Raw genomic sequence first — 26,506 nt, 5'->3', positions numbered from 1 at the left:
TTAATTTAGTATTTTTATAGTTTGAAAATTTTTCATTCATTATTTTCTTGAATTTTTTCTTCATAATATGCTGACTGTAAGCCTGCTGGTGGCTTTTTACTTTCTGGAAATAAATTTCAAATTTGATTCTTTTCAAGTTATTACAAAACCACCACTTGCAGGAAAACACATTGCATTATAAAAAAAAAGTTCACAGGACATTTAACAACCACAAATTAATATCAGTTAATTTCAAACTAGAACTTTTAAAGCATAGTTTAAAATGATTATTAAAGATCAAGATATTTGTAAAAACTTTTAATAAAGTATAGGGTTATAAAAAGAAATATTTGCCTGAGAAGAGAAAATGTGTTTCATAGACTAAATATTAAATCATATGTATATCAACATGGCATATTGAAATTAGACAGACTTGTATTTAAACCAGAGCATTCGTTTACTAGCTTTGAGAACTTTGTTAAATTATTTCATTTTTTTGTCTTCTGGTTTATAAGAATAAAACCAGTAGCAACCTCATGAGATTTTTGAAGACTGAATGATATTTATTGTGTTTATTACAATATCAGATACAGTAAGCGCTTAATAAATGTTGGTAGCTGTCATTGTCACCATCATCATCATTGTTTGAATTCACAATCAGAATTTTAAAAGTCTTTGATATAATTTTATGGTAATATCAACAGGAAAAAATTGGTATGCTTTGTAAATATTTGCTTAATATAGTTCAAATAAATGTTAATTGAGATATCCATTTGATTGTTGATTATAGCTTTGTGTTTGAAATGTAGAAAATTTATTTTACCTACCTAAATAGAACCTAAAAGGTGAGTTTCCCTTCTAGAACTAAAATAAGTAATTGATTACCTTCATATAGCTTCAAGTATTATTTTAATTTTAGTTTTAAAAATACATTGTTAAAAAATTTCAAACATACATAAAAGTATTAAAAATATGACCATCAACCTATAGCTAAAGAAATAAAATATATCCAATAGAATTGAAGTCCCTCTTCACCCAGGTTATATTTATATATGTAGTAACTTCATATGAAATAAGGAATTTAGAAAATCAGAAAAGTCTTTGAAGAACAATCTTAATGGCTCTTTAGTCTTTATAAAAAAAGCTAATAATACTGACCATGGTGACATATCCGGCAGAATGAATATGTCTTTTGTGAATAATTTACCCTGGAAATCTCATAAACCCTACAGAACTCAAGAGTGTGTCTAACTTCCTTTTCTGATAAATAGCTTCTGAACATTGCATAAGATTGTGTGCATGTGCTTTCGTGCCATTTGTTTTTCTTCTGTTCATACTGCTATTTTCAGAAGCAACAGAATAATAAAAATTATTTACAATGTACTGTTCATTATGAAAAGGAGAATGTCTTTATGAAATAAAGGTATTAGAATTAAGGCTAAATGCTGACTTCTTTATAAACCTGTGATTTTAATCCCTTGATTATACACTTGTATAAACCATCTTGAGTAAAAAAAAAAAGATATTGTTGCTACATAGAGAAGAAATTAATCTTAAAAAAATCACTTTGCTGAATTTTACAATATACTTTTATCCTTTGATCTTAAAATGATTTATTGCTTACAAAAAAGAAAGTTACATGACAAAAACTGCTTGTCTTATAGTCTTGACTTCGATATACTGTTTATCACAACTATGGCTAATTATAAAGAAATAGCCACATTTTTATGTAGAAAAATTATTGGTTGTCATTATTATAATGAAATAATCAATATTTACCCATCCCAATGCAGCTGTGTTATAAGACTTGTTCACATGTAAACCTAGAGATAATTGTTGGGCAGACATTAGATATTCAGAGTTTTCAAATCTGAGCAAAGGAAACAATGTTAGCTGCGCATTTATTCCAATATGATAAGATTTATAGTGTTCGAAATCTTCAAGGAGTGAGGAGGAATCAGAAAAAGAAAGTGATCTCAGGTAATTTATTCAACTAGGGGTCTCCCTATCGTGTTACCTCTCTCTTCTTCATCTCCTTTTCTCATTGCCCCCATCCTTCGCCTTCACCCTAGAAAGACCTGGCATTTGAATTATTAACTAGAGATACTAAAGCAGAGATCATAGGCAGCACCTTAAAATTATAATTTCTCTATGTTAACATTTTATGTTCTGTATGAATATTTAATAAATATCAGTATTTGTGTTTTTAAGCCCATGAGATGTTTAACGTGGAGTAAGTTAACTTTATAAATCCAGAAATCCCCAAAGTAAGAGAATGATTATGGAAAATACGTTTCCTAGTCCACTGATACCACTTCTTATGACTAGTTTATAGTATATGAAACAAATACACAATATAAATAAAACCTATATCTTAGAACCACATCTCAAAGTTAAAAAATACTTTGTCTTTTAGATACAGAAACTTGGTGTTACGAGTTAGGGTTGTAGATGGTTACTGAATTCAGCTGTACATTATATGAAGTATTTAATATCTAATTCTTTTGTATTTGTTTATTACAGTTGTTAAAACATGGAAGTCGCTTACCAAACAGGTAGGTTAAAGCTCTTGGTGTACATATGCATGCACACTATATATATGCATACCCACTTTGGAAAGTAGTTTGGCATCATCTGTAAAATTAAAGATATACCTACCCTGTACCTAGCAGTTCTCCTCTTGATTCGCAGTTCTGCAACAGTGCCTGTACATGTACCCAGTAAAGTTAAACTCGAACATGCCCTATGATCCAGTAACTTTACACTAGTCTCTATGCCTAGAGAAACTTGTATATGCATGAAAGGTTCACAGGAATGTTATTAGATTGATCATAATTGGCTAGAAAGACTACAATACAATGTCAATAAGGTAAATAAGTTTTTATATATTCATACAGTAAATACTGTACCAAGTGAAAACAAATGAATTATACTAGTGCTTGAACTGGATGAGTCTGGGAAACATAATGACAAGCTATTCACAAATTATAAATTACAGTTCCATTTACATAAAGTCTAAAATAGGAAAAAAACCCACTAAGGATGCATTGTAGATGGGAAAACTAAAGAAAGATAAATATTAAATTCAAGACAATATTTACCTCTGGGGGAGATGGAAAGAAATATCAGAAGTGCAAAGAGGCTTTGAAAGTACTGGTAATTTTCTATTTCTTAACAATTTCTAACTTTAAATTTTACATGTATTCCTTTTGCACTTTTAAATGTATGATAAACTTCAATATAAAAAGACTATTAGTATAGCATTTGAGGGAACCTCCATAACCCATTATAGAGAATCTTCCAAAAGCCTGTAGCAAATGTGATATTTACATGTAAAACTTTAGACATTCTCTTTAAAATTAGATAGAATACAGAACAGAAATATGTCTGCTATCACAACTACTACACACTGTTTTATTATAAGTCTATGCTAATGTAGTATATTAATTTGCTAGAACTGCTGTCACAAATACCAAAGTTTGGGTGGCTTAAACCAGAAATTTATTTTCTCACAGTTCTGGAGGCTGGAAGTTCAAGATCATGGTGTTGGCAGGGCAGGTTTCTTCTGAGGCCTCCCTGCTTGGCTTGTAGATATCTGTCTTCTCCATCTATCATCTTCACATGTTGTTGTTCTTGGCATGTCTGTCTGTATCCTGATATCTTCTTATAAAGACACCAGTCATATTGGATTAGGAGCAACTATAATGACCTCATTTAATAATCTTAATTACCTTTGTAAAGGCCCTGTCTCTAAATACAGTCACATTCTGGGGTACTGAGGATTATGACTTCAAATGCAAATTTGAGGTAGACTTAACTCAGGCTATAACGTGTAGTATGACAAAAAAAGAGGTTCTAAGGATCAGAACAGTAACAAACAATATGACAGAGAAAAATATTAAAATGCATAGATTTCAAATTTATTCAGGTTTAGTAAAAGTTTAACAAGGTTGCTGCTATTGTTTCTGCACCAGCAATAGCAATTAAACTGTACTATCAAAGAAGATACTTTTCACAATAGCAACAAAAACCATTAGATTCTTAGTGTACCTAACGGAAAACTTACAAGGTATTTTATTTTTTATTTTTTTTCAAGGTATTTTGTTTTTTTTAATAAAATAAAATAAAATTTTTAATTTTCTTAATTTTTTTAAAGAAATTTGAGTAAGCAGAGAAATGTATTATGTTCACAGATGATTTGGAAGAGTAAGGACCCAGAATTTTCTGAACAATTCTGAAAAGTGTGGAAGAGAAGCAAACAGACTAACAATAGGATGAGAGCAATTGGGTTGTCTCATATTAAATTAATAATGGGGCTATAATTAAAATAGTATTATATTATTGCAAGAATTTTTTAATTAGATGGAAATAATAGAATATAGAATCCAGAAACAGACCCAGGCATGTATGGGAAGATCTGTAAATCACCGGAAGAAGGACTGACCTTTAGGTATTGGAACAATAGTCTTTCCAACATAGGGGTAAATAAAATTAAATATCAAACTAACCACCATATACAAAAGCAAATTTGATGGGTTAAGTTTTTACTTTGACAAACAAAAAATTCTGAAATATTAGAAGTAAAATAAAGGACACAGGAGGTTTCATTAGATAAGACACATAAAGCAAAGCTAAAAGAAAATTTTGAAAAACTTCACTAAATTAAATATCAGAAACTTTGGCATACCAAAAGGTTGCCAACAATGTTAAAAGATGTATGACAGATGGGAGAATATGCTTGCAATGTATTAGCAAAACATTAAGTGTACTCATATAGAACTCATATGAATCAATATAAAAAGATAATCAGTTCAGTAAGAAAAAAGCATAACATAGAATGGCTGATATATATAAAGGACCTCTCAACCTCACTAGTGATTAGGGATATGCAAATTCAACCAATAATATGATACTATTTCATACCCATCAGATTATCCGCTTCCAGAAATCTAGCAATACCGATAATTAGCAAGGAAGAAGAAAGAGCCAGGTGAAGGTGTAAATTTGTATATTCACTTTTGAGAGAAATTTGGCAAATGTAATAAAGTTGAAAGTACATACCAAAAACTCTATTTTTGGAGAAGTATACTAGAGGAATATTACGACAGCAGTCCTCTACATGTTTTCTGCAGCAATTATAATAGCCAAAATTTTAAAAAAAGAAACAATATGTCAGTCAGTTGAGAAATGAATAAAAAAATGGTGAAATAGGCATATCAAAGACAAATACAGTAATACAGATCCACAGTGAAAAAATACATCCAAGCTATAGGTATCAACATGAACGGACCTAGAAGACTGAAGGTTTAGTAACAGCAAGTTGCAGAATACTACAGACTGACTGTTCTTAAAGTGCATACACCTTTTCAGGGATCCATGAAGTCAAAACTATTTTTATAATAACACCGAGAAGACAATTTGTTTTATTACTTGTATTCTCTCACAAGTGTATGGTGGAGTTTTCTAGAAGCTACAGGATGATTGATAATGCCATCGATCTGACATCTAATAGAATATGTGCTTGCGTATTTTTGTGTTTTAAAAATTTGTCATTTCTACTTCCACATGCAATATCTCCTTGGGGTCCATAATAATTTTTAAGAGTATAAGGAGTTACATTTCAGAACTACTAATATAGAACTGCTGTGTAGCCATTAAAATGCAGTGAAGAATATTTGGCAGGAAAATATACCCATGAAGTATTAAGTACAAAGAGTAAGTTACAAAACAATATGTAGAAAATAATTTAATATTTGCTACAACAACAAAAAAGCTATATAATTATGCCTAGAGAGAGAATTGGACTAAATGGACTTAAATAAAACTTTCAATTATGGTTCAGTCCTGGATTGCAATTAGTTTTTATTTTCTATACTTGCTAATTTTCCTATAATTCATATATATTAACTATATAATAAGACAAAATTATATAAATTTTATAAGACAACTGTAATTCTAGGAAAATGAATTTGATACAGCAAATATCTATTTAGTACCAACTTACAATATGCAGAATAACTCTGATACTAACCACCCAGTTAGTGTCAGACTCCACAGATTTAAGGACATAGTCCCCAACAAAACTGCCCTTAATTCAGATGCCAGCTGCAAGTTCAAGTGTCCCCAGGCCACCCCACGCTTCAGGCCAACTGACTACAAATCCAAAAGGTCCCATAAATCCCCTTGAAATTCAGTAATTTGCTAGACTGATTCAGAACTCAAGCACATTCTATATTTATAATTAATAGCTTATAATTATTTTAAGGGACACAGATCAGGACTAGCTGTATGAAGAGACTCTGAGGACAGGTACAGGAAGATGCCAAATACAGATCATCCATGCCTTCCTCCCATGGAGAAGTGTGCCACCCCTCCTGACATGTCAATATATTTACCAGTGAAAATGTGCGCTGAGCTTGGGTGTTAAGTTGATATTGAGGTTTCTTTATGTAGGTATAATCGATTGATTCATTGGCCAAGTGATTGAACTCAATCCCCAGGCCCTTTCCCTACCCTTCCCCAAAGGTAGGGAGAGCTCAGAGCCCCAACCTTCTAATCCCATGGGTGTTCTTTCTGGTGATCAGTAGCCTTCCTGGGTCATCCTATAGCCAACCGTGATTCAAGGATATGGCATCCTCCAGGAACCAGGGGCAAAGGCCAACCAAATTATCTTTTTTTTTTAAAGATTATTTATTTGTTTGAGAGAGAGAGAGAGATCACAAGCAGGGGGGAGAAGGAGAAGCAGGTTTCCTGCAAGCAGGGAGCATCACTGAGGTGGGACTCCATCCCAGGACACTGAGATCATGACCTAACCCAAAGGCAGACAGGTCTCAATTGACTGAGCCACCCAGATGCCCCAAATTATTTATTATTATAATACTACTATGTGCAAGAAACCAAGATCTAGGCACTGGGAATGGGGAGGGATATTCCCAGTCTGAATGGAAATACAGATTTTAATACAATTTAAAACTTCTTAAAGTGAACTGAAGACAAAGATCAGTGTGTTAAGTAGATAATCCAGACCAGAAGAAGCTGATAAATAAACTGCTTAGTCAGTAAGGAACTGGCCAGTCATTTAGTAGTTTTGTGACCATGGGTGAGTTCTTATCCTCTTTAAGTCTCAGTAAAATATGCATAAGTAGGATTATTAATTAAAATTAAATGAGAAATTATATAGTGTCAGGCACATAGAGGGCACTCAGTAAAATGTAGCTATGATTTTTTTTCCCCTAAGTTGTAAACTCTAGCTGCGTTCAAGCTAGAAGAGATGAAGTTGAATACACTGGAAATAGTTAAAATGGAGAAAGAAAATATTTATGTAATGGATACATTATACATTAAAGTATATAATATATTTGCAAAGTGTTCTTTTTAATCTCTTGCACTAACAGAAATATTTATGAGTTTATTGTTGTTTAAGCAGTAAATATTCCAGTTTCTCATCATTATTCATATCTGAATTCTTCCCTCTGTGCTGTTGCTACTCTGACGAGACACCACTGTCTGGAGGCATCTGGTCTCTGCAGTGCAGAGATAGCACTATGAAGGAAGTGAAAGCGGGGTTCACAGATGGTCTTCAGGGAATCCGTAAACCCTCTAAAAATACATCTCCTGCCTTTGGCATCCAGGGTGTCCTTATTTGTCTGTCAGCTCAGCTTTGTAATGAAAAAAAAAGTTTATAATGTCACAGAACATTTTTAGGTACAACCACATCAGGAAGGGTTTGTGTGGAATGTGGGGGGAAAAAATCATCCAGAGTTCTTGTTAGAAATACACATTCTGGTTCAGTAGGTCTGGGATGGGAACTGAAATTCTGCTTTTTGAACAAGCTTATAGGTTATGCCTGGGCTATTGGGGACGCACACTTTGAGTAGCAAGAATCAGGTCTGGAAATAGAAGTGGTTTCCAGTGTTTTTCAGTGTTTACTTAGCAGACTACTTTTTTATTTCAAGTTATTTCAGTTTACCTCATCAAATCCTTTAATAATTTTTCTTTGCAATTAACCAAAATATAATTTTTCTTTTAATTTTTTTGAACTCAGTATGCACAATAAATTCAAAATTCCTTTAGTAGCTGTACAATGATTCAAATGTTTAATTTTAAAATAGCTGCCCAACATGCTGTGGCAGTTTGATTTAAAAACAAACAAAAAAGGCTGACTAAGCAATTGAAGTCCGTGCTCTTTACTGAATCTGTAAGTTAAAATTAGAAAATGAAAATGCATGCAAACAGTGGTCATAATCACCTAGTACTTCATCTGACGTCAGTACTAAAATATTCTTCGTTCTTTCCCAGTTTGATCCTCGGTCCATTTACTTCCTCCACAAAGCTCCCTAAATCCAAGAGGGCTACAGAAAGGAGACAGTATGTGAAACCAGGTCATCATCTCTGACCTTGATTAGCAAATCCACCTTTACTTACCGCTTTCATGAAACTATCCTTTCCTAACTGGTTCCTAAACTTAAACTCACTGTTTTGTCTTAACTTCATTATTTTACATGTATTCCTCCACTTGTTAAATTTATTTGAAATTTTTGGTAACTCTAGTTGAATTAAATATAACTTCTTTATGATTTATTTTATATTTAGACTGTTGGACAAATATTGGGTTCTGGGGTTGAACGAACCACAGGTATAGAATAGAATAAATACAGCTGTGTCTCAGGTCTTTTCAGTAGAGAATTTTTTTATGTAAGACATTTTTAAATATTTTTAATCTATAAGTAAGTGGTATATCTATTAATCAATGTTATGATACTTTATGTTATAGGAATTAAATCAAATGCTCTCAGAAACACCACCAGTTTGGAAAGGCTCATCAAAGCTTTTTCGTAATCTTAAAGAAAGAGGTAAGTTAACTTCAGTACTTACGTATTTTAAAACGGACACTATGTTATTTATACTCTTTATATTCATTTCTCTTTTACTTAATGTAACAGTTAAATATGTGTGTGTGTATAGAGAAAAAACTGAAAAGAAAAACACCAAAATATTAATGATGATTTCTGGGTAGCAGGATTAAAGATGTTTCTTATTTATATATATAATTCATGTCTTTCAGATTTTTTGAAGAAAGTGAGCTTTTAGGACTACAAAAAATTATTTTTCGACCATATTCAGTAGTGAGGGTTATATTTAATTACAGAAAGCATTTTTCAAAAATATTGATCTCCAACTATTTTTCTTCCTTCCATTTTACTTCCAGGAGATTATAGGTTTTTAGAAATTTAATAATCACTAAGAAGAACTTTTGGATAGGTCTTTTGATCACCCAGTTTGAACATGTTTCTTCTAAAAACAACGCTCACTGCAAAATGCACCTTTCAACCTACTATATGATCGAGATCTATGTATCTAAGCTAAGTTGTTAATTCATATATTTCCTCACAAGTTATATAACTTTTATTTCTGTTTTCTTTTACACTTTACTTTTTGTACATATTTAGAGAAAGGACTAATTAATAAAATCTCTTTAATCTTAAAAAGGAATCTTTCTTGTAAATATGCTTTTTTGTATTTTCAAATAGAAGAGTATACAAAATAAAAATGTTAAAGAAATATAAAGAATTAACTTTTTCATTTTCACCCATTTTAACAGATACTGGGTTTGAAAATAATTATACTGTATCATGAAGACAAATATTTTAAAGGATAATTATAATCCATGTATTTTGTCTGAGTAGAATTAGAAATTCAAATTGCTTCCACCTGATTCACATGGAATCTGAAAGGGGTAGACAGCTTACCTTTCATTGTAGCTTTTCATAACTAGGGTTTTAAAATCTTTGCAAAATTAGGGACATGGTATCTTTAAAGCTCTTAGAAACTTTTTCCTGGAAGTTGTCGTAAAGATTGTCATTCAAATCTTAGGGTGGGATAATAGGACCAGGAAAATTCAAATCTCAGAAAGATAAGTTAGCGAATTTTAAAATATTTATTTAATACCTCTCATGGGAAAATACAAATTGGATCTAGTATAACCTGAGAAAAATAAATGCATGGAAAAAGGAAATTCTTTGTAGTCATAAAAAGGGTTGAATCGGGGGCACCTGGGTGGCACAGTGGGTTAAAGCCTCTGCCTTCGGCTTAGGTCATGGTCCCAGGGTCCTGGGGTTGAGCCCCACATCAGGTCTCTGTTCAGCAAGAAGCCTGCTTCCTCCTCCTCTCTCTGCCTGCCTCTCCACCTACTTGAGATCTCTGTCTGTCAAGTAAATTAAAAAAAAAAAAAAAGGGTTGAATCTGGAAGCACTGGGTTTAGGCTTATCCTAACCTTTATGTTATATGCATATTTGCATGTTTTTCAGGGGAAATATCTATTCAGTGCTATCCCGCAGAATTATCTGTAGTGATGGAAATGTTCTATTTCTGTGTTATCTCCCATAATAGCCACTAGCCAGATGTGGGTTTTTAAGCACCCGAAATGTGGCTACTGTAATATAGAAATTGAATTTTTTATTGTATTTAATTTTATTTGTTTTAAACTTAAGTAGCCACATGTGACTAACAGCTACCCTATAGGACAGTGCAGAGCTATGTCATGGTGATTGGATTATCGAAGGAATCCATGTACACAAAAAGTTTTAGAACCATTAGGTTAGTCAAAGTAGTATGTCATAGAGAGCTTTGCTTTTTTATAAATAGGTTTAAGCGACAAAGGAATTTTAAAAGCTAAATCTTGAGAGCTATTGAAGATTAATTTGCAATGAATTTTATCTGCTTAAAAATACTACCTGGCAAGAAAATGTTATGCCGTTTTACAAAAAATTAATTGATATGCAACATTTATGAAAACAGGCATTTCAGACTTAGTTATAGCAGCCAGCTGTGTAATGTATCATGATAATAGGAGCTAAACGTATAATGTTTTTAAGGAACTTCCCTTGGAACTATTTTTATCGAATTTTCAAAAGAAACCTAGTTGACATCTTTCTTACTCTCTTTTTCTAAAGATCACAACATTATTACTATATGCTTAGCATACGTATTTTTATTTTATTTTACTTTTTGATCTTGGGTGGCCTTTAAATTAAAAGGTGAACCTAATAGTTTTCCATTTTTGTAATTGGAAAGCATTAAGAATCTACAGTTCGTGTTTAATAGTATTTTCTCTTTTCCTTGATCATTTTTATTAATTATATCATAAATTTCACTTTGTTCTTGTCTGTGGATTACACCACCTCAAAAACCATTTGTTCCTACAGACAAGTACCTACCATGATAATTATGATTAGTACTCTTACTGTTAATTGTTCACTGAGGGAAATCTTGAGTTAATGATCAAATAAAAGATGTATAGTAGTTATTAAACTTCTTTATACCAACCAACATCTCTTGTGTATTCCACCAAGTCAATTAGAACAACAGTCCGTGAAATGGGATTGTGGAGACATAGAGTCTACTTCCCAATCCTTCCCTTTTTCCCTTCTTTCTTCCTCCCCTCCTCTTCCTTTCCTTTCCTTTCCTTTCCTTAACCTTTCCTTTTCCTTCTGCCCTCCCTCCCTCCCTCTCTTTCTTCCTTTCTTCCATTCTTCTTTCTTTTTCTATGAGGGATCTCCTATGGAATTTAGGTATTGTATCTTTTATATGCATTGACCATTCCAGAATCTTTCTCCCATAACATTCATGGCAGTCAACCAGAACTATCTGTCTATAGGTCACAATATTGTAGTATAAACAAAAGAAGGGAATGCTTTCAGGGCCTCTAGCTAGTTCCCTTCAAGTCTCTGACAAACTGCCCGAGAGTGACTCCTCTTCTCTTTGTTCTATAACAAAGCGGGTAGCCTCAAAGAGCATCAGGTAAAATGGACTTTCAAGGTTCACAATCTGATTATTTAAGGATTTTCATGTACCTTTTACTAAAGATTAGGACTGTCTGATATGTGGAGAAGTGTCACTGTCTTATTCCTGATTTTAATTTTCTCAGGATCCACCTGGAAACTCAGTTAAGCATTAGTTCTAGTTTGGGGCATTACATCTAAAGGCAGGAATTTGAGTAATGGAATATATATTTGTATTTACTCCAAACAAACTCCTTTTAAACTTTGCAATTCTGGGATTACAGAGAATTTAGGATCCAATATTCAGAAAGTGAAAGCCATGTAATTACGACAAAAACTTCTTAGAGTACATTTAATAGAAGAATTAACTTTGTCAAAAATAATAATGATAACCTGAAAGCAGAAGAGTAATAAATACAGTTTTGTTTTTTTAAATATAATTACAGAAATCATATTTGTAAGCAAAAATATCTAAATTTTTTTGAGTTATTAAGAAGTAATTAAGCACTTTACAGTTTAAGCATTTTCAGTCTTTTTATTTTATGTTAGATTCATCCATTGCAAACTAGCAACAAGTTTAAAGTTACATTTATAAATAAACAATGTAATTTTGCTTTCTTTGCCAATGTATCTAGGAGCATTAGTGGGAATTTTGCATGGGTTTCTACAGAAGCATTGTGAAACAAATTAAAATTAGTTTTGTTGCTTCCTTTGCTGTGATTTTTTTAATAGTTTAGTCTTGTTTAAAACAATACTTAGTATGTTCTTTAAAATGGTAAGTTCCTTATTAATGTTACTTATTGTTACTGTAAGAATAATATTTTGCTTGATAAAGTAATATTTTATATATAGCATTACTAATACTATTTTTCTTCTAGGTGTGATTTCTTACACAGAGTATCTTTTTCTTTTATGTATTTTAACAAGTAAGTGTACTCATTAAGTCTACTCTTGGATAGAGTTTTCTTTTTAAATCAGAATCTTGGAAAACAAATCTTAGATTCTCTTACGATTAAAATCACTTTAGGTTTATCCATGGTTATTTTGCAAAACTCATGTCTAAATGTTAACAGCAAATGCTAATAAGCATAACACTATCAAGAGTCAAAGACATAAATGTTTTTATGACGTATGGTATAGTAATAAAATGCTCAGAAATTACACATTTTATATCATATATCATTCCTTCTGGTTTACTTGAAAGCCTAAAGGTCAGGTCATTTAGGGATTTGTAAATTTCCTGCTACACTCGTTGAAATCACCTGTTTCTTAAGACTAGTGTGAAAGAATGCGTCTCCTAACTAATGAGTGTATCACAATACCATCGTATGTCCTGAAACAGCTTTGTTGTTCTCCGCCTCTCATATGCAGCAATTTTTATGAAATATATGAAAGGCTTACTAATGATTTCAGTTAAATTTTAATGCATTTCATGCAGGGACTTACCTGCTATTTTTCACTGTGCTCCAGCCACCTGACTTTTCTGTTCCTTGAGTTCTCACCTCAGGAATTTGTACTTTCTGCTCCTTCTGCCATCCCGCTCTTTCCTCAAGATCCTCGTGATAATAAACATTATTCAGGTTTCCTTTGAATGTGTAATGTGAACCCTTCTTGACTATCCTCCCTAAAATATCTCCCTCTCTTACCTCTCCCTTTTTATCCCTTTACCATGTTTTATTTTCTTCATAGCACTTAAAACTACTTGAAAGCATTTGTTTATTGGTTTATGTGTTTTTGTCTGTCTTCCCATACTTGAATGCAAGGTCCATGATGGCAAAGATTTTCTCTTTTTTGTCCATTTCTCTATCAAGAACAGTGTCTAGCACATGGTGGCCTCTCAAATCTAGTTGGTGAGTGAGTAAAAAAAAATAAAAGAAAGAATATTGCTAGAGGGATTTCTGCTTGTGGGGATTTGTGGAGATGTCTGGAAATAATAATTATCAGTGAAACTCTGTCATTAGAAACAAGTCATAAAATTTCTTATATTTCTATGATCAGAAAATTGAGGGCCATTGTGTTATTCTGACTTTAGTAATGAATGATGTTATGTTGGAGTTCTGTCACAGGAAGTTTGGGGGATATACATGTGTGCATATAAATTTTGAAAATTATCATCCTTTATTTTTCCTTGTATTTTTTTCCTGCTGAAATGAAATTAAAATATTGGTGCTGAAGAATAAGAAGTGTTATGCAGTTAGTAATACGACCATCTGAGATTGTTCCAGACTGGAAGCCATTTTGATTCAAATCTACTCAATGATAAATACTCCATGAAAATTAGAGGAGTGCCAAGGAGTGTCTCAGAGACTTGTGAAAGAGTTATATTGTTAGCTATAGAAAACCTTCGGTTACAAAACTGTGAGTTTGAAATACCTGAACTGGCAGAGTGACAGCTGAGAATATAATAGAACTGGTTTGGAAAGCCACTTGTTGAGATGGGACAGGGTGTGGGTAAGAGTGTAGGAAAAAAAACACATGGTGGTTTTGCTTACATGGAAAGGTAGGATCTTTGGTTGCAGTGAATCTTCCTTTGGAGTTCAGGACCTATTTTAGAAACTTCTGGGAATTTGAATTGAAAACTTGTGGGTATATTTTAGATTAGAACCAAGAGAAATGTTGCAAACAGAGCTGGCAGGAAGTGGGTAGGGAATCTGCCTTACTTGTCTATGGTTCTCTCCCCTTTGCTATTTATTATTTTAACTTCATTTTCCCTTCCAAACAGTGAGGACTTCTTTTCATTGTGTATTTTCAAGATCATTTTAAAGCTTAAAGCTTAGTTATTAGAGGTGATGAAATTTTTTCTTTCTTTCTCAACTGAATGCTAATGAAAGTAAGTTTCAGTTCGTAAACTGTATGCCACAAATGAGCTTGCATGGAAGACTGGCTTCTGTTTCCATTCTTTTCAGAGACAGCTATTACTGGTTAAGAAAGTGGGGTTACGTTGCTTCTCTTTTGCTAGCTTCAAATTTTACAGCAGGTAAAATCTTGAAAAGGCCCCTTTTCAAAACTTTTTGCCAGTCATCTCAAAAAGAAAGGGTCAGAGGGGCACCTAGGTGTACCAGTCTGTTAAGCTACTGACTCTTGGTTTTGGCTGAGGTCATGATCTCATGGGGTCTTGAGATCAGTCCCGCATTAGGCTCTGCACTCAGTGTGGAGTCCACTTGAGATTCTCCCTCTCCCAACCCCTCTACCCCTCATGTGCACTTGTGCACCTGTGTGTGTGTGTGTGTGTGCGCGCGCGTGCGTGCGCACACTCCCTCCTCCCCCCCAATAAATGAATGGATGAAATCTTAAAAAATGAGCGAGGGTCAGATGTTTCTCAAAGGCATTGTGCACTGAGCTCCTCTTTGAAGGACCTGTTCAAGTTTTCTTCTGTTGAGGTTTTCTTTGTGCTTTTGAAGGGAAAAAGGAGTTGAACCTCATCATAAGGTTCATAAAGTTAAAGCCATTCATAGTGTGTAAAAGTGTTTCTTTCTCAGAAAAGCAATTGGTCGTTGTAATTTAGGGAAATTCAGAAATATTCAAGCCTCTTTAATTTTTATATTTCTGCTTTTGAAGCTTCTGGAAGTTTAAACCTGATATGTAATCTCTTGTGCTTGACATTTATTTCCATAGGTCATTTCCATTCTGATTTTACTAAGAATCAGGATTGGTCTGCTGTGTCGTACTTTTTTTTTTTTTCTTTTGTTCTAAGTATTGAACATGTGTGATGATCTGATTATTTTCCTTTTAATCCTGACAGACTTGGGATAACAAAAAGAAGTGTTAGTTTTCGGAAGTTAAGGTAGTTAAATTACACTGTCTGCTGCACAACTGGTGTCAGACAGATACTTTTAAAGTGTATTATTAGTTTTGTTACTAAGTTTGCTAATACATGAAGCAGAAATATGTATACACATATAGCTTTTATTATATTTCATTAATAGTAATGTGCTACTTTTAATTTCTTGGTCAGAGAAAGTATTTTTGTACAGATTATAATTAACTATTTACAATGCCACTTTAAAAACATTTTTCCACTTCACAAGTACTTTTCTGTTCTTTCTGGCAGAGCCGCATGCAGGTTTTAGAATAGCTTTCAACATGTTTGACACTGATGGCAATGAGATGGTGGATAAAAAGGAGTTTTTGGTGGTATGTATATTATACGTTGCACTTCATTAATAAATATTTCTTACTTATATCCTTATGTTTTTGCATTATTTGGAATAACATAAGAGTAAGAGTGAAAAATTTATGCTTTCACTTTAATTTAATAAAGAAGTATAGTGTCATGTACTTTAAATAATTTTTATATTGTAAAGATATAAATTGTATTCGTTATAGAAAAATGATTATAGTTGTTTACATGTCTTTTGAATATTTGAAGTGAGTCAAATATTTTCCACTGATGGATAACAAGCAGCCCAGAGGTGTGGAATATGCTCGGTTACGCTCAGACCCCATCGTGTCCGCCCTCAGCCACAGCTCTTTCTCACAGGAACTTCCCTTCCTTCTCATGATAGGATCCGTGACTTTTCTTTCTGCCTTTCTCTTCTATTCATGACTACCTTATATTCCATTTTTGTCCTCATTTTGCTATTCCCTTCATTGGTCTTTGAACAAGGGCTGATCTAAAGTGAGGAGAATTAAGATTGTTGTTAGGTATGTGCCTTCGGTCTTTCTCCCATGACTCACGTGGCTTGGTGCCGGTTTGACAACGTCGTCAGATGCTCATTCATCTTGCCATTCTCCCTTCCAGAATTGTCCTGTTTTTTCTACCCATGGATCCCGCACTTGTGGCAAAATGCCTATTCTAAATTTTTTCTCCAATGTAAAGATCCTTACAATAACAAGTTCTACCCTTAACATTTATGTTCAGCTCTGTATTTACCTATATTTCCTAGTTAAAAGGAGAGATGGCATATAAATAACCATTTTATTTTCTATTTTTCTTTGTAACAAGCAATTAAAAATCCCTCTCAAAACCTCTTAAACAACTTAGTATTTTCCCCAGAGGCTGCAATATGGAAGAGAAACGATAAAATCGTTATTTTCTATGGTAGAAAAGGGAAGAGACAAAAATCCTTGTCATAATCAGTAGATATTCAAAAGGAACCAAGCAGACTAATTACTGGGATCTATCAGATGGCTTACTCTAACACCCAAGTAGCCCTTGCCTGGGGACAGTCCCTGAGCCACACCATTAGAACCTGAGACCGAAGGACCCATCATTCAAGTGCTTTTCAGGATGATGGGGAGGTGAGAGTTTTCAGTTTCACTGCAAAGATAGACATATGTTCCTAACACCCTAAAACAGATTTCATTTAATTTAGTTTTATTTTGATAGCATAAAACTGTATTTTAGGATTTTCAGAATGGGCCTAATAATGTAAATAATTTTTACTAGATTTTCTGTGGCAACACTGTCATGTTCTACCCCATCAACTAAAAGAATAACTTTTGGAACTCAGTGCACTGAAATGTGTCTGTATAGATGTCCTTTGTTTCTGGAGATAGGAGGTAAAAATGTTCACATAGAACTTGTTTCCCTTCTCTGCTCTTACAAAGACTGCTCCTTGCAGTGGCTGTACTGCTGCCTCATAAGTGATGTTTTTTATTTGTTGTTTGTATTTGTTTGTAAACAGCAAAGAATTCCTGAAAGCAGGAGGTGGAGTCGATCTGACTTCCTTCTAGAGATCTAGATTCTAGAGAATCTAAAATGATTCCCGTGCCTTCTTATAAAGTGATTATAAATAACCCTTGAAAAGAGTGAAAATTCTTTTCACTAAGAAAAAGTGTGAAAATAAATGTGTTTGTTAACAAAATCATTCAGACTTTGTACTGTATTTGTGTTATTACATATCTTGGGAGGTAAAACATTTTATTTGACTTTCAAGTATTGCCTTAGAGAATGAAATAAAGACTTAAGATAGCTGTTCAAGTTATACAGCCAAGAACAATGATCTCCCAGAAAGCTGTGATAGAGGTAGGATTAGGCTTCCATTTGCAAAATGGGATTTTAAAGAAGAAATAATACACTGAAAATATAGCTGACATCTCTTGAGCGGTTACTATGTGACAGGCAATGTGCTGAGTAACTATCTGTAATATTTACCCTGCACAGCATTCTTACAAGACCTGGTGATTGTACCTCAGTAAAGCTGGAGAAGAAAAAATTTTCCTCTAAAGTAAGGAATTATTTCCATGTTCCAGATATGGAAAACAATCCCTCGGATAATTAGAGTAACTTGCCCAAGGAGTTATATGCAGAGCGCGTGCTTTTATCACAGTGTGCAGTTACCTGAAAGGGACCTTAGAGGGCATCCTCATTTCATATATGAGTAAATTGGAGCCTCATGAGGGATGTGTGACCTGTCCATCATCATGAAATTAGTATGTGACAGAAGATGGGCTCACACCCAGAGTCCCTGAATTCTCTTCCAGTGTTCTTTCTACCCCAGTAGGCTTCATCTCTTTAATTTGTGCATCACAGACTCCCTGTCTTTATGTCTTAGAGATAAAGTGAAGCTATAATTTTGTATGTTTACCTGAACCAACAGGCTGCCAGTAGCAAAGTGTGTGTTTTCTTTTTCTTAGGGGGAAAAAAAAAATTGGTATCAGAAAATGTATCTGTAGTAGTTTTACTCTTCTTCGTAGATGAAGCTAATTCTTTGTTTTTAGAATGTACCTAGCACAGAGTGGTAAGTAGGTACCCAGAAACTCACTGCATATTTGATTCTTGATCACTTTCTCTTTCAGCTTCAAGAGATATTCAGGAAAAAAAATGAAAAGAGAGAAACAAAGGGAGATGAAGAAAAGCGTGCAATGCTGGTAAGAATAATTTATAGTAGTTTAAGGTGGGTTTTTTAGCTGAGAATTATTTTATTTATGTTGAAAAACAGTAATTAAAGTCTGTAACTTTGGAGCTGTTCCTTTCAGGAAAACTTTCTAAAGTTCTTATGTAGAAAATTTGCTTCAGATTTCTATGCATCTGTATCAATATTATATCAAATATTGATATTAAACATCTGTGTCCATAATCCCACTCATTATATCATTTTCATCCATATTGTTGTTATCCATGAGATTTGAAGGGTATATCATATAATAGATAAACACAGATCATTATGCATGAAAAAATTTAAAGGTGAATTGCAAAGATTTAATTATACATGTGAGTGAATTTAGTGGTGCTATAGCTGTGTGAATGTTGAAGCAAAAACAAGGAATATTATGTTTTTTTGAATTCTTAGAAATATAGGCTCTTCTCAGATGAGTACTGTTTTCAACTTATTCTGAAAGTAGAGTTAAGCAACATTTCCCTCTATTTTCCTACCAGTTTTCTTTTTGTTTATCCCACATATTTCAGTCTGACAGTATCCCAGGTTTATATAATAAAAATAACAAACAGGTTCTGAGATCTTACTTTGAGGGACTGTAGTAGATGCTTTGCATGCATTTTCTCATTTAATCTGCCACTAGTTCTTTTATTATCTGTAATTATGGCAAAGCCAAGATTGGAGTCCATGGCTAGGCCACTCCCAAACTATACTTTTACCCACTATAGCATATTTTTTAATCTGGTACTTGGATAGCAGAAACTCAGTTTTGTTGAGATGTAAATGTAACTGTTTCCTTTGCCAGTTAGTAACCCTGTGCAGTAGTTTAGTTGATCTACTTAGAATTCAAATAATTAACTTCAGATTTGCAATATTTTTTAATATTTTCATTTTTATAAGCATATGTATTAGGTTTTTAAAAAACTTAGGTAATAAATCTGTAGCAGTTGGTGCCATATTCAATTCCAGTAGATGAAGGGTGTATTTTTATTTATATTAATAAATCAGATTATCAGAATATGAAATACTTATTATTTCATAGTATATTTGGCTGTGATATAATTATCAATATTTATTGAGCCACCCTCAATATTTCTAATTTGACAAAGCTTATGGAGGACACTCTTAAAAAATCAAAGAGCTGATATAATGTTAGCCAGGAATTAAAAGGAGCATTACGAATTCTCTAACTTAGGTCTCATGGTTTTTAAGTTATAATCAATAAATCCCATAGGAATTAGCCCCATAAATGCCATTTTTTAGAATATTAGCAAATAACACTAGAGAATTAAATAACCTCATAAATTTTATTTTCTGTAGATAGCATATTGAAAGAGTAAGCAATTGTTTTAATTTTGATCGATTAACTAAACTGGATAGATAAGTTGTTAATAAAATATTATTTAGGAGGTTGAACTATGTTTATTAATCTTTTGATATACATCAGTGATAGAATAGATCATGTTTCAATGGCTAGAAGTCTCTCTTTTTTTTTTTAATTTGAGCATGGTTGAAACACAGTGTTTACATTAGTTTCAGAAATTTAACTGTTTTATTTATTTGTTTATTTATATTACTTCTAGGAAAGGACTTGTGGATCTTCCAAGAAAAACACAATACTATTTTAATCATTAGCATTTACTAAAATACATAAGTCAGGTAACAAAGGGAGAGAGGAAAGGGAGAAATGATAGCAGACAACCCACACTGGGAGAAATTAGTGTCAGCACAAAGCTTGACTCTGAGCTTTATTGCAGCCCAAGTAAAGTTAATGCTGATTTAATGCAAATAGCTCATAATAGTAATATAGTAAAACCTCATTAACCTTGGGTTAATTAGCGAAAGTCTATCTGAATTATGAAACTTAAATTATATCAGCATACCCTAAATTGTATAATTTCGTATGCATACAGGTCAATGACACATTCTCTAGCAAATATATGGAGAAGGAGACTTGTTTTTTGTTTTTTTTTTTTTAAAGATTTTATTTATTTATTTGAGAGAGAGAGACAGTGAGAGAGAGCACGAGCGAGGAGAAGGTCAGAGAGCGAAGCAGACTCCCCATGGAGCTGGGAGCCCGATGCGGGACTCAATCCCGGGACTCCAGGATCACGCCCTGAGCCGAAGGCAGTCGTCCAACCAACTGAGCCACCCAGGCGTCCCAAGGAGACTTGTTTTAAAGGACAGATAAAAAATTTATAAGCAATATATTGTATAACTTGCTTATAAGTAAAGAAATGCTTACTAGAGTCATTGGTCTAAAGTACCTCATAGGTATTTACCTTAGAGTTTAATTAGTGCTCCTGAAATTTATTTACATAATTTAGCTAATAAAAACTATTCCTTAAAGCTATTCAGAAATAATCTTTAGTATACCTCTGAACTAAATAAGCAGCATTCTAAGACAATATAGCTCTTTACAAATATTTGTTACTATATTTAACAATAATGATGATTGATGGTAACTTATTGTTAATTGGTGCCACATTTTAAATAATGCAAATCTGAACTGATGTGATTTTTGAGTTTTTAAGCCACTGAAATTTAGTATATAGTAAAAATACATTGATTACATTAGAGAGACAGTATAACAGACATAGAACCAGGTTTTCAACATCTGAATATTAGCTCTATCATTTTTCATGTGGGCAACCTTGAACAGGTCTCTACCCTGCCTGTGCCTCAGTTGCTTCATTTGTACAATGGGGATAAATAGTAGTAATGACCACATATGATTGTTACGGGGATTAAATGACCTAAAACATGTAGCTAATTCACAGTATATGCTTCAGAAGGCAAGAAGGGAACATAACATTTCTTGAGACACTCTGGACTATATCCATTATAAATGTTACTCCCATTTAGTCATGACATTTCTGCCAGGTAAGTATCATACCATTTACAGATGAAAAAGCCATCTTAGAGAAGTTCATTAACTTGCCCAAGATCCCAGCACTAACAGAACAGAACAAGATTCCACTCCAGATCTCTCATACCATTTTCACTGCCATGCTGCTATATCCAGATTTTCCCCCTAACCCATAGAGAATTGCTGAAGCATGTCTAAATAAAACCGTGTACTTCAGAGGAATGTTTTACTCAAAGCAGTAGTTGATCAGAAAGTTAAAATGAAAATGGTTGAAATAAGCACAGATTCATTTAATATTTAATTATATGAGATTTGAAAAACTTTGCTACTCATCTTTAACATTTATCCCACTTGTATTGTGTGTGTGCTCTATATAGAATGTAGCATAATGATTTGCCCTTCCTAATTGATTATTTTGTCGTCTTTTTCTTTTTTTCTTTTGCTATACTTGGGTTCATTCTGAAATGTGACACTTCATTTGGCCCTTTGTGCTCTATGTCAGCGTCTTCAACTTTATGGATACCATTCTCCTACTAATAGTGTATGTACAATACTTTAAATGTTCTTTATGTAAATAGCCCTCACCTGTTATACTTGATAATGTTATTTCTTTATATACAGCTATATATGCTATTGAGAATGTTTAGGAATTTATTGGATATAATAAGGTGCAGCCAAGCCAAAATTTTCTATTTCCTTCCTAGATTTATGAGAAGATTAAAATTTACAGAGCCGTTGTGTATCTTTAACTTTAGATTAAACTAAGGAAAAGCTGAGTGAACAGCCACCAAAAGCTCTGGTAAAATAATGAAAACTTTATATTTTTTAGCAGTATTTGAAGAGTTAAGTACAAACTATGGAGCAGATTCTCAGGCTATGCTCCTGCAGAACACAGGAATTTTAAGACCTAGATCTCTCCATCTGATACAGTCTTTTCTCAAATCTAATAAAGAAAATATTAATAGAAAGACTTTTCTTAGTCATTAGTATTCTGCAAAATTTTTCTAAAACTTTTGATGCCTGCCTACTGCCTGTGGTCTATTCAAAAGTCTGGTATGATACCTGATACATTTAATATATCAATGTATCATGTTATTTCTCAAGGAGGATTGTGGTTTTCAGACTCTTCTTTTCTTGAAGTTGAGAGTTCCTGCAAATATCTTCCAGATATTCTTATGCTAAGCTTTCTTCTTCTTTCCTCCCTCCTCGAAAGTCAGAGCTTGTTGGTTAGCCCAGCTACTAAACAAAAGAGAATAGGCCATGGCCCCTTCTGAATGTAAACATGTGAAATTCATTTAATTTACCCAAGGATCTTTAGAAGGATCTTTCAAATTGTAGAAACTCCCCCTGAGAGGAGCCGTTGAATTCAGGTTTACTGACACAGTATCCTGCTTGAAAGTGTTACAATCATAAGTGTGCAACTCTGAAGCAGGTGTGCTATCTCCTGTGTTGGAGAGTTGATCAAAATTCCATACTATAAAAATTAACTCTCTTCTAGATTTGAACATACATTGAAGGGTGATTCGGCATAAGATAAACCCAAGGTATCTTCCTTCAGTCCTAAGGAATGGACCTAGAACAGGTTGGAGAATAAGCCAAGTCCATGGGACCCTTATGACTAATTGTTTTGATAACTTACAAGTAACATTAAATTTTTACTACAAAATTCGCTACTGTTTTCAATTAAATAAAGTCTGGCATTGTCTTAAAAATATTAATGTTCCTCTTTTAATCATTTCAAAAAATTTCTAAGAATGTATAAAGTAAATCTCACAGATTATAATACCATATGCCCTCTGAAACTTAATAAATGTTAATAATATTTGTGACTTTATTACTTATTCTTCTAATCTCATGTGTCATTGCATGAGCCATTTTTCCAGCTGTGGCATTTTGTATTTTTCCTTTAAATCCAAATAATTTTCATATAGATGATTATGTGGTATTTAAAAATACACATTTTAGAGTACTATCATTAAAAGGAAATAGGTACTGACTTAGCGCTAGTTTAAGTTACATATAGAAATTGCAGTCACTCAGAGAGTGAGAGAATATTAAGAAACAGATTTAAATTGCCTGTTTCACTTAAATTATGCTTACTTATTTAATAGTAAATATATGCTTTTACATTTTATTGTGGTAATTTTTAAATTTTTATTATTTAACTGAAGACATTTTTCCATCTCAGAATATAAAAATGCATATTTTAAAGTGGTGTAACTTGATGTCATTTTTATCCACAGTCTTATTAAATGGATTGCATGACTTTTCAACTCCCTTAGGGTTTAGTTGATTATATAAACTGCTTTTTTTTCCTCTAATAGAAAAAATTTTTGCTCTGAAAGGAATAATCATTTTTTTAAAAAAAATTCAAGCAAACAAGAGAAATTTGTTGAAAATTAGAAAAAAGTTCAGTTGGCCTGAAATTTAAATAGAATACTGTGATGTACATATTGGACAAATATATTAGTACAGTGTTACGAATTAACTGGTGGTTATGTGCTAGTTTCCAAAATTGTAGACCTCCTGGAGTGCCAAAGTACCTAATGTGAATGCAGTGCATGGAGCTGAATATAACCTAAGATTCTACCTTTAGGAAAAAGTTCCTTCAGGAACGGCAGGGACCCTCCCAACTTTGACTCCAGAGAGATTCTATGGCCTCTGTAAAAGCCTGCTAGAAAATTTAATCACTCTTATAGTAGATTCTGCCTGTTTTATGTCAGATTATCTTTAGCTACAGTGTAAGGTTGAGCATTCTCCTTTATATCCATGAAGATAGTTACCTTATAGCCTTTTCTGTTCTAAATAACCATGATTCTTTCCATATTTCTCATATATTCAGCTCTTGATTATCTTGCCACAGAAATGAAAACAAGTATAAAGAATTCAAAAGAATAAATAGTGCAAAGTCAAGTATATTTTATTTTGAAATGTTCTATATGATTTTTTAAGTTTTTTAAAGATTATTTTAATTACCTGAATTCCATTGTAGTCAGAAATGTGCCAGTTTTTATACAGTTTTTGATATGTGTTAAGACTTGTTTTGTGGGCTAAAACAACATTTGTGTTTGAAAAGAATGTGTATTCTCCAACTGGGATACAGAGTTATGTTATATATATAAGACCAAACATGTTAATATGTGTTTTAAACCTCTATCATTATTAATATTTTTGTCAGCTTGATATATTAATTAGTATGTTAAATTGTACATTACAATGATAGACTTGTTAATTACTTATCATTCTGTTATTTTTAAGTTTTATATATTTTGAAGCATTGTTATTACCTGCTATAAGAATATACATTTCTTAAATCTTTATAGTGAATTGAATCTTGAATCTTCCCTATTTATATATTATCCTTAGCTCTCTAGAAATGTTTTTGCCTAAAAATCAATATGGTTGTCAAAATAAATATGCCAACTTTATTTTTATTAATATTCTGTATTATTTTCTATTTAGTTTTATTTTCTACTCCTTAGTAAGGGTGAAACTTTCTCCTATTTTTAAAATGCACTTTTTAGGGACGCCTGGGTGGCGCAGTTGGTTGGACGACTGCCTTCGGCTCAGGGCGTGATCCTGGAGTCCCGGGATCGAGTCCCACATCGGGCTCCCAGCTCCATGGGGAGTCTGCTTCTCCCTCTGACCTTCTCCTCGCTCATGCTCTCTCTCACTGTCTCTCTCTCTCAAATAAATAAATAAAATCTTAAAAAAAAAAAAAATAAAATGCACTTTTTAGTTCAGGAATTTACTGTAACTAAAATATAAATAAAAAATTAACAATAGAAGTTTAAACCTAAAATAGATCAATAAATAAAACATTGCCATGTCCCCAAATGCCCCTTCCTAGGTCTTTCTAAGTGTAATCCCTCCCTCTCCTCCAAAAGATAACCACAATCATGACTTCTATATAAAGCACTTCTTTGCTTTGCTTTGTGGTTTTACCACCTACTAAATGCATCCTCAGCGCTCTCTCTCTCTCTCTCTCTCTATATATATATATATATATTTTTTTTTTTTTAAGATTTTATTTATTTATTTGAGAGAAAGAGTGAGCAAGAGAGAACACAAGCCAGGGGGAGAGGCAGAGGGAGAAGGAGAAGCAGACTCCCCACACAGCAGGGACCTGAAGGCAGACACCCAACCAACTGAGCCATCCATGCACATCAACAATATAGTTTAGTTTTACACATTTTTGTGCTTTATATGATTGGGATCATATTAAATGAGTTTTTCTCTTCTTACTTCTTTAACACAACCATCATGATTGTCTGTTTCATCCGCACTTTTATTGCTGTAAGCAGCAGTTCTCAACATTGTTTACTCAGGATCCCTTTACGTTACTGAAAAATTAGAGAGGGCTAAAAGAGCTTTTGTTTATGTTGGTTATATCTTTATTTACCATAGTAGAAATTAAAACTAAGAAATTTAAAAGTATTAATCCATTTTTAAAAAAACTCACAAGTTAAACACATTTTATGAAAAATAAACAATGTAGTGAGGAGAGTGGTATTTCGCATTCTTTGGGAATCTCTGTAATATCTGATTTAACAGAGGACAGCTAGGTTCTCATAGATGCTTCTGCAACAAATAACTACCAGTTGTTTCCCTTAAAGTGACAGGCTCATTTCATTCATTTTCAGAAAAATGGCCACCAAATAGCAAAGTCTGAATAACTGCTTTCTCTAGATATTGTTCTTTCAAGTAAAAATGGCAGCTCACAAAAGAATTGACTAGTTCACCTTGCAGCACAAACCCTTGCACAGAGGCTTTTTCTCAAGACAACCATTGTACTTCAGAAATGCTTTATGCATGCTTTTAGTTTCATCACACTGAAAATTAAAAAGGTGTGTGCTCAAAGATTAATTTAAAAAATTGTAAGTTTTATTCTTCAACAAGTGCATTCTTTTTTTTTTTTTTTAAGATTTTATTTATTTATTTGACAGACAGAGACCACAAGTAGGCAGAGAGGCAGGCAGAGGGAGAGGGAGAAGCAGGCTCCCTGCTGAGCAGGAGCCTGGGATCATGACCTGAGCCTAAGGCAGAGGCTTTTTAAC

At 33.1% G+C, this 26,506-nt stretch overlaps 1 protein-coding gene across 2 annotated transcripts in view; it reads left to right on the top strand.

Moving 5' to 3' along the window:
• The window catches only part of MICU3 (mitochondrial calcium uptake family member 3), a 103,387-nt gene that overhangs the window by 49,781 nt on the left and 27,100 nt on the right, over positions 1 to 26,506 (top strand). Inside the window, exons 3-8 of one of the 2 annotated variants that reach the window (XM_044225514.1) lie at positions 2,503 to 2,534; positions 8,753 to 8,831; positions 12,638 to 12,685; positions 15,811 to 15,893; positions 18,501 to 18,572; positions 21,952 to 21,990. In XM_044225514.1, the coding sequence (XP_044081449.1) occupies positions 2,503 to 2,534; positions 8,753 to 8,831; positions 12,638 to 12,685; positions 15,811 to 15,893; positions 18,501 to 18,572; positions 21,952 to 21,990 (353 nt within the window). The remainder of the gene's footprint in view (positions 1 to 2,502; positions 2,535 to 8,752; positions 8,832 to 12,637; positions 12,686 to 15,810; positions 15,894 to 18,500; positions 18,573 to 21,951; positions 21,991 to 26,506) is intronic. The other variant, XM_044225515.1, reaches the window with a different exon arrangement.

Source organism: Neovison vison, chromosome 11 (assembly GCF_020171115.1).
Source record: "Neovison vison isolate M4711 chromosome 11, ASM_NN_V1, whole genome shotgun sequence".
In the NCBI taxonomy this organism is placed as follows: domain Eukaryota; kingdom Metazoa; phylum Chordata; class Mammalia; order Carnivora; family Mustelidae; genus Neogale; species Neogale vison.
The sequence above is the reverse complement of the archived record's forward strand: the minus strand, read 5'-3'. Positions and strand labels throughout refer to the sequence as shown.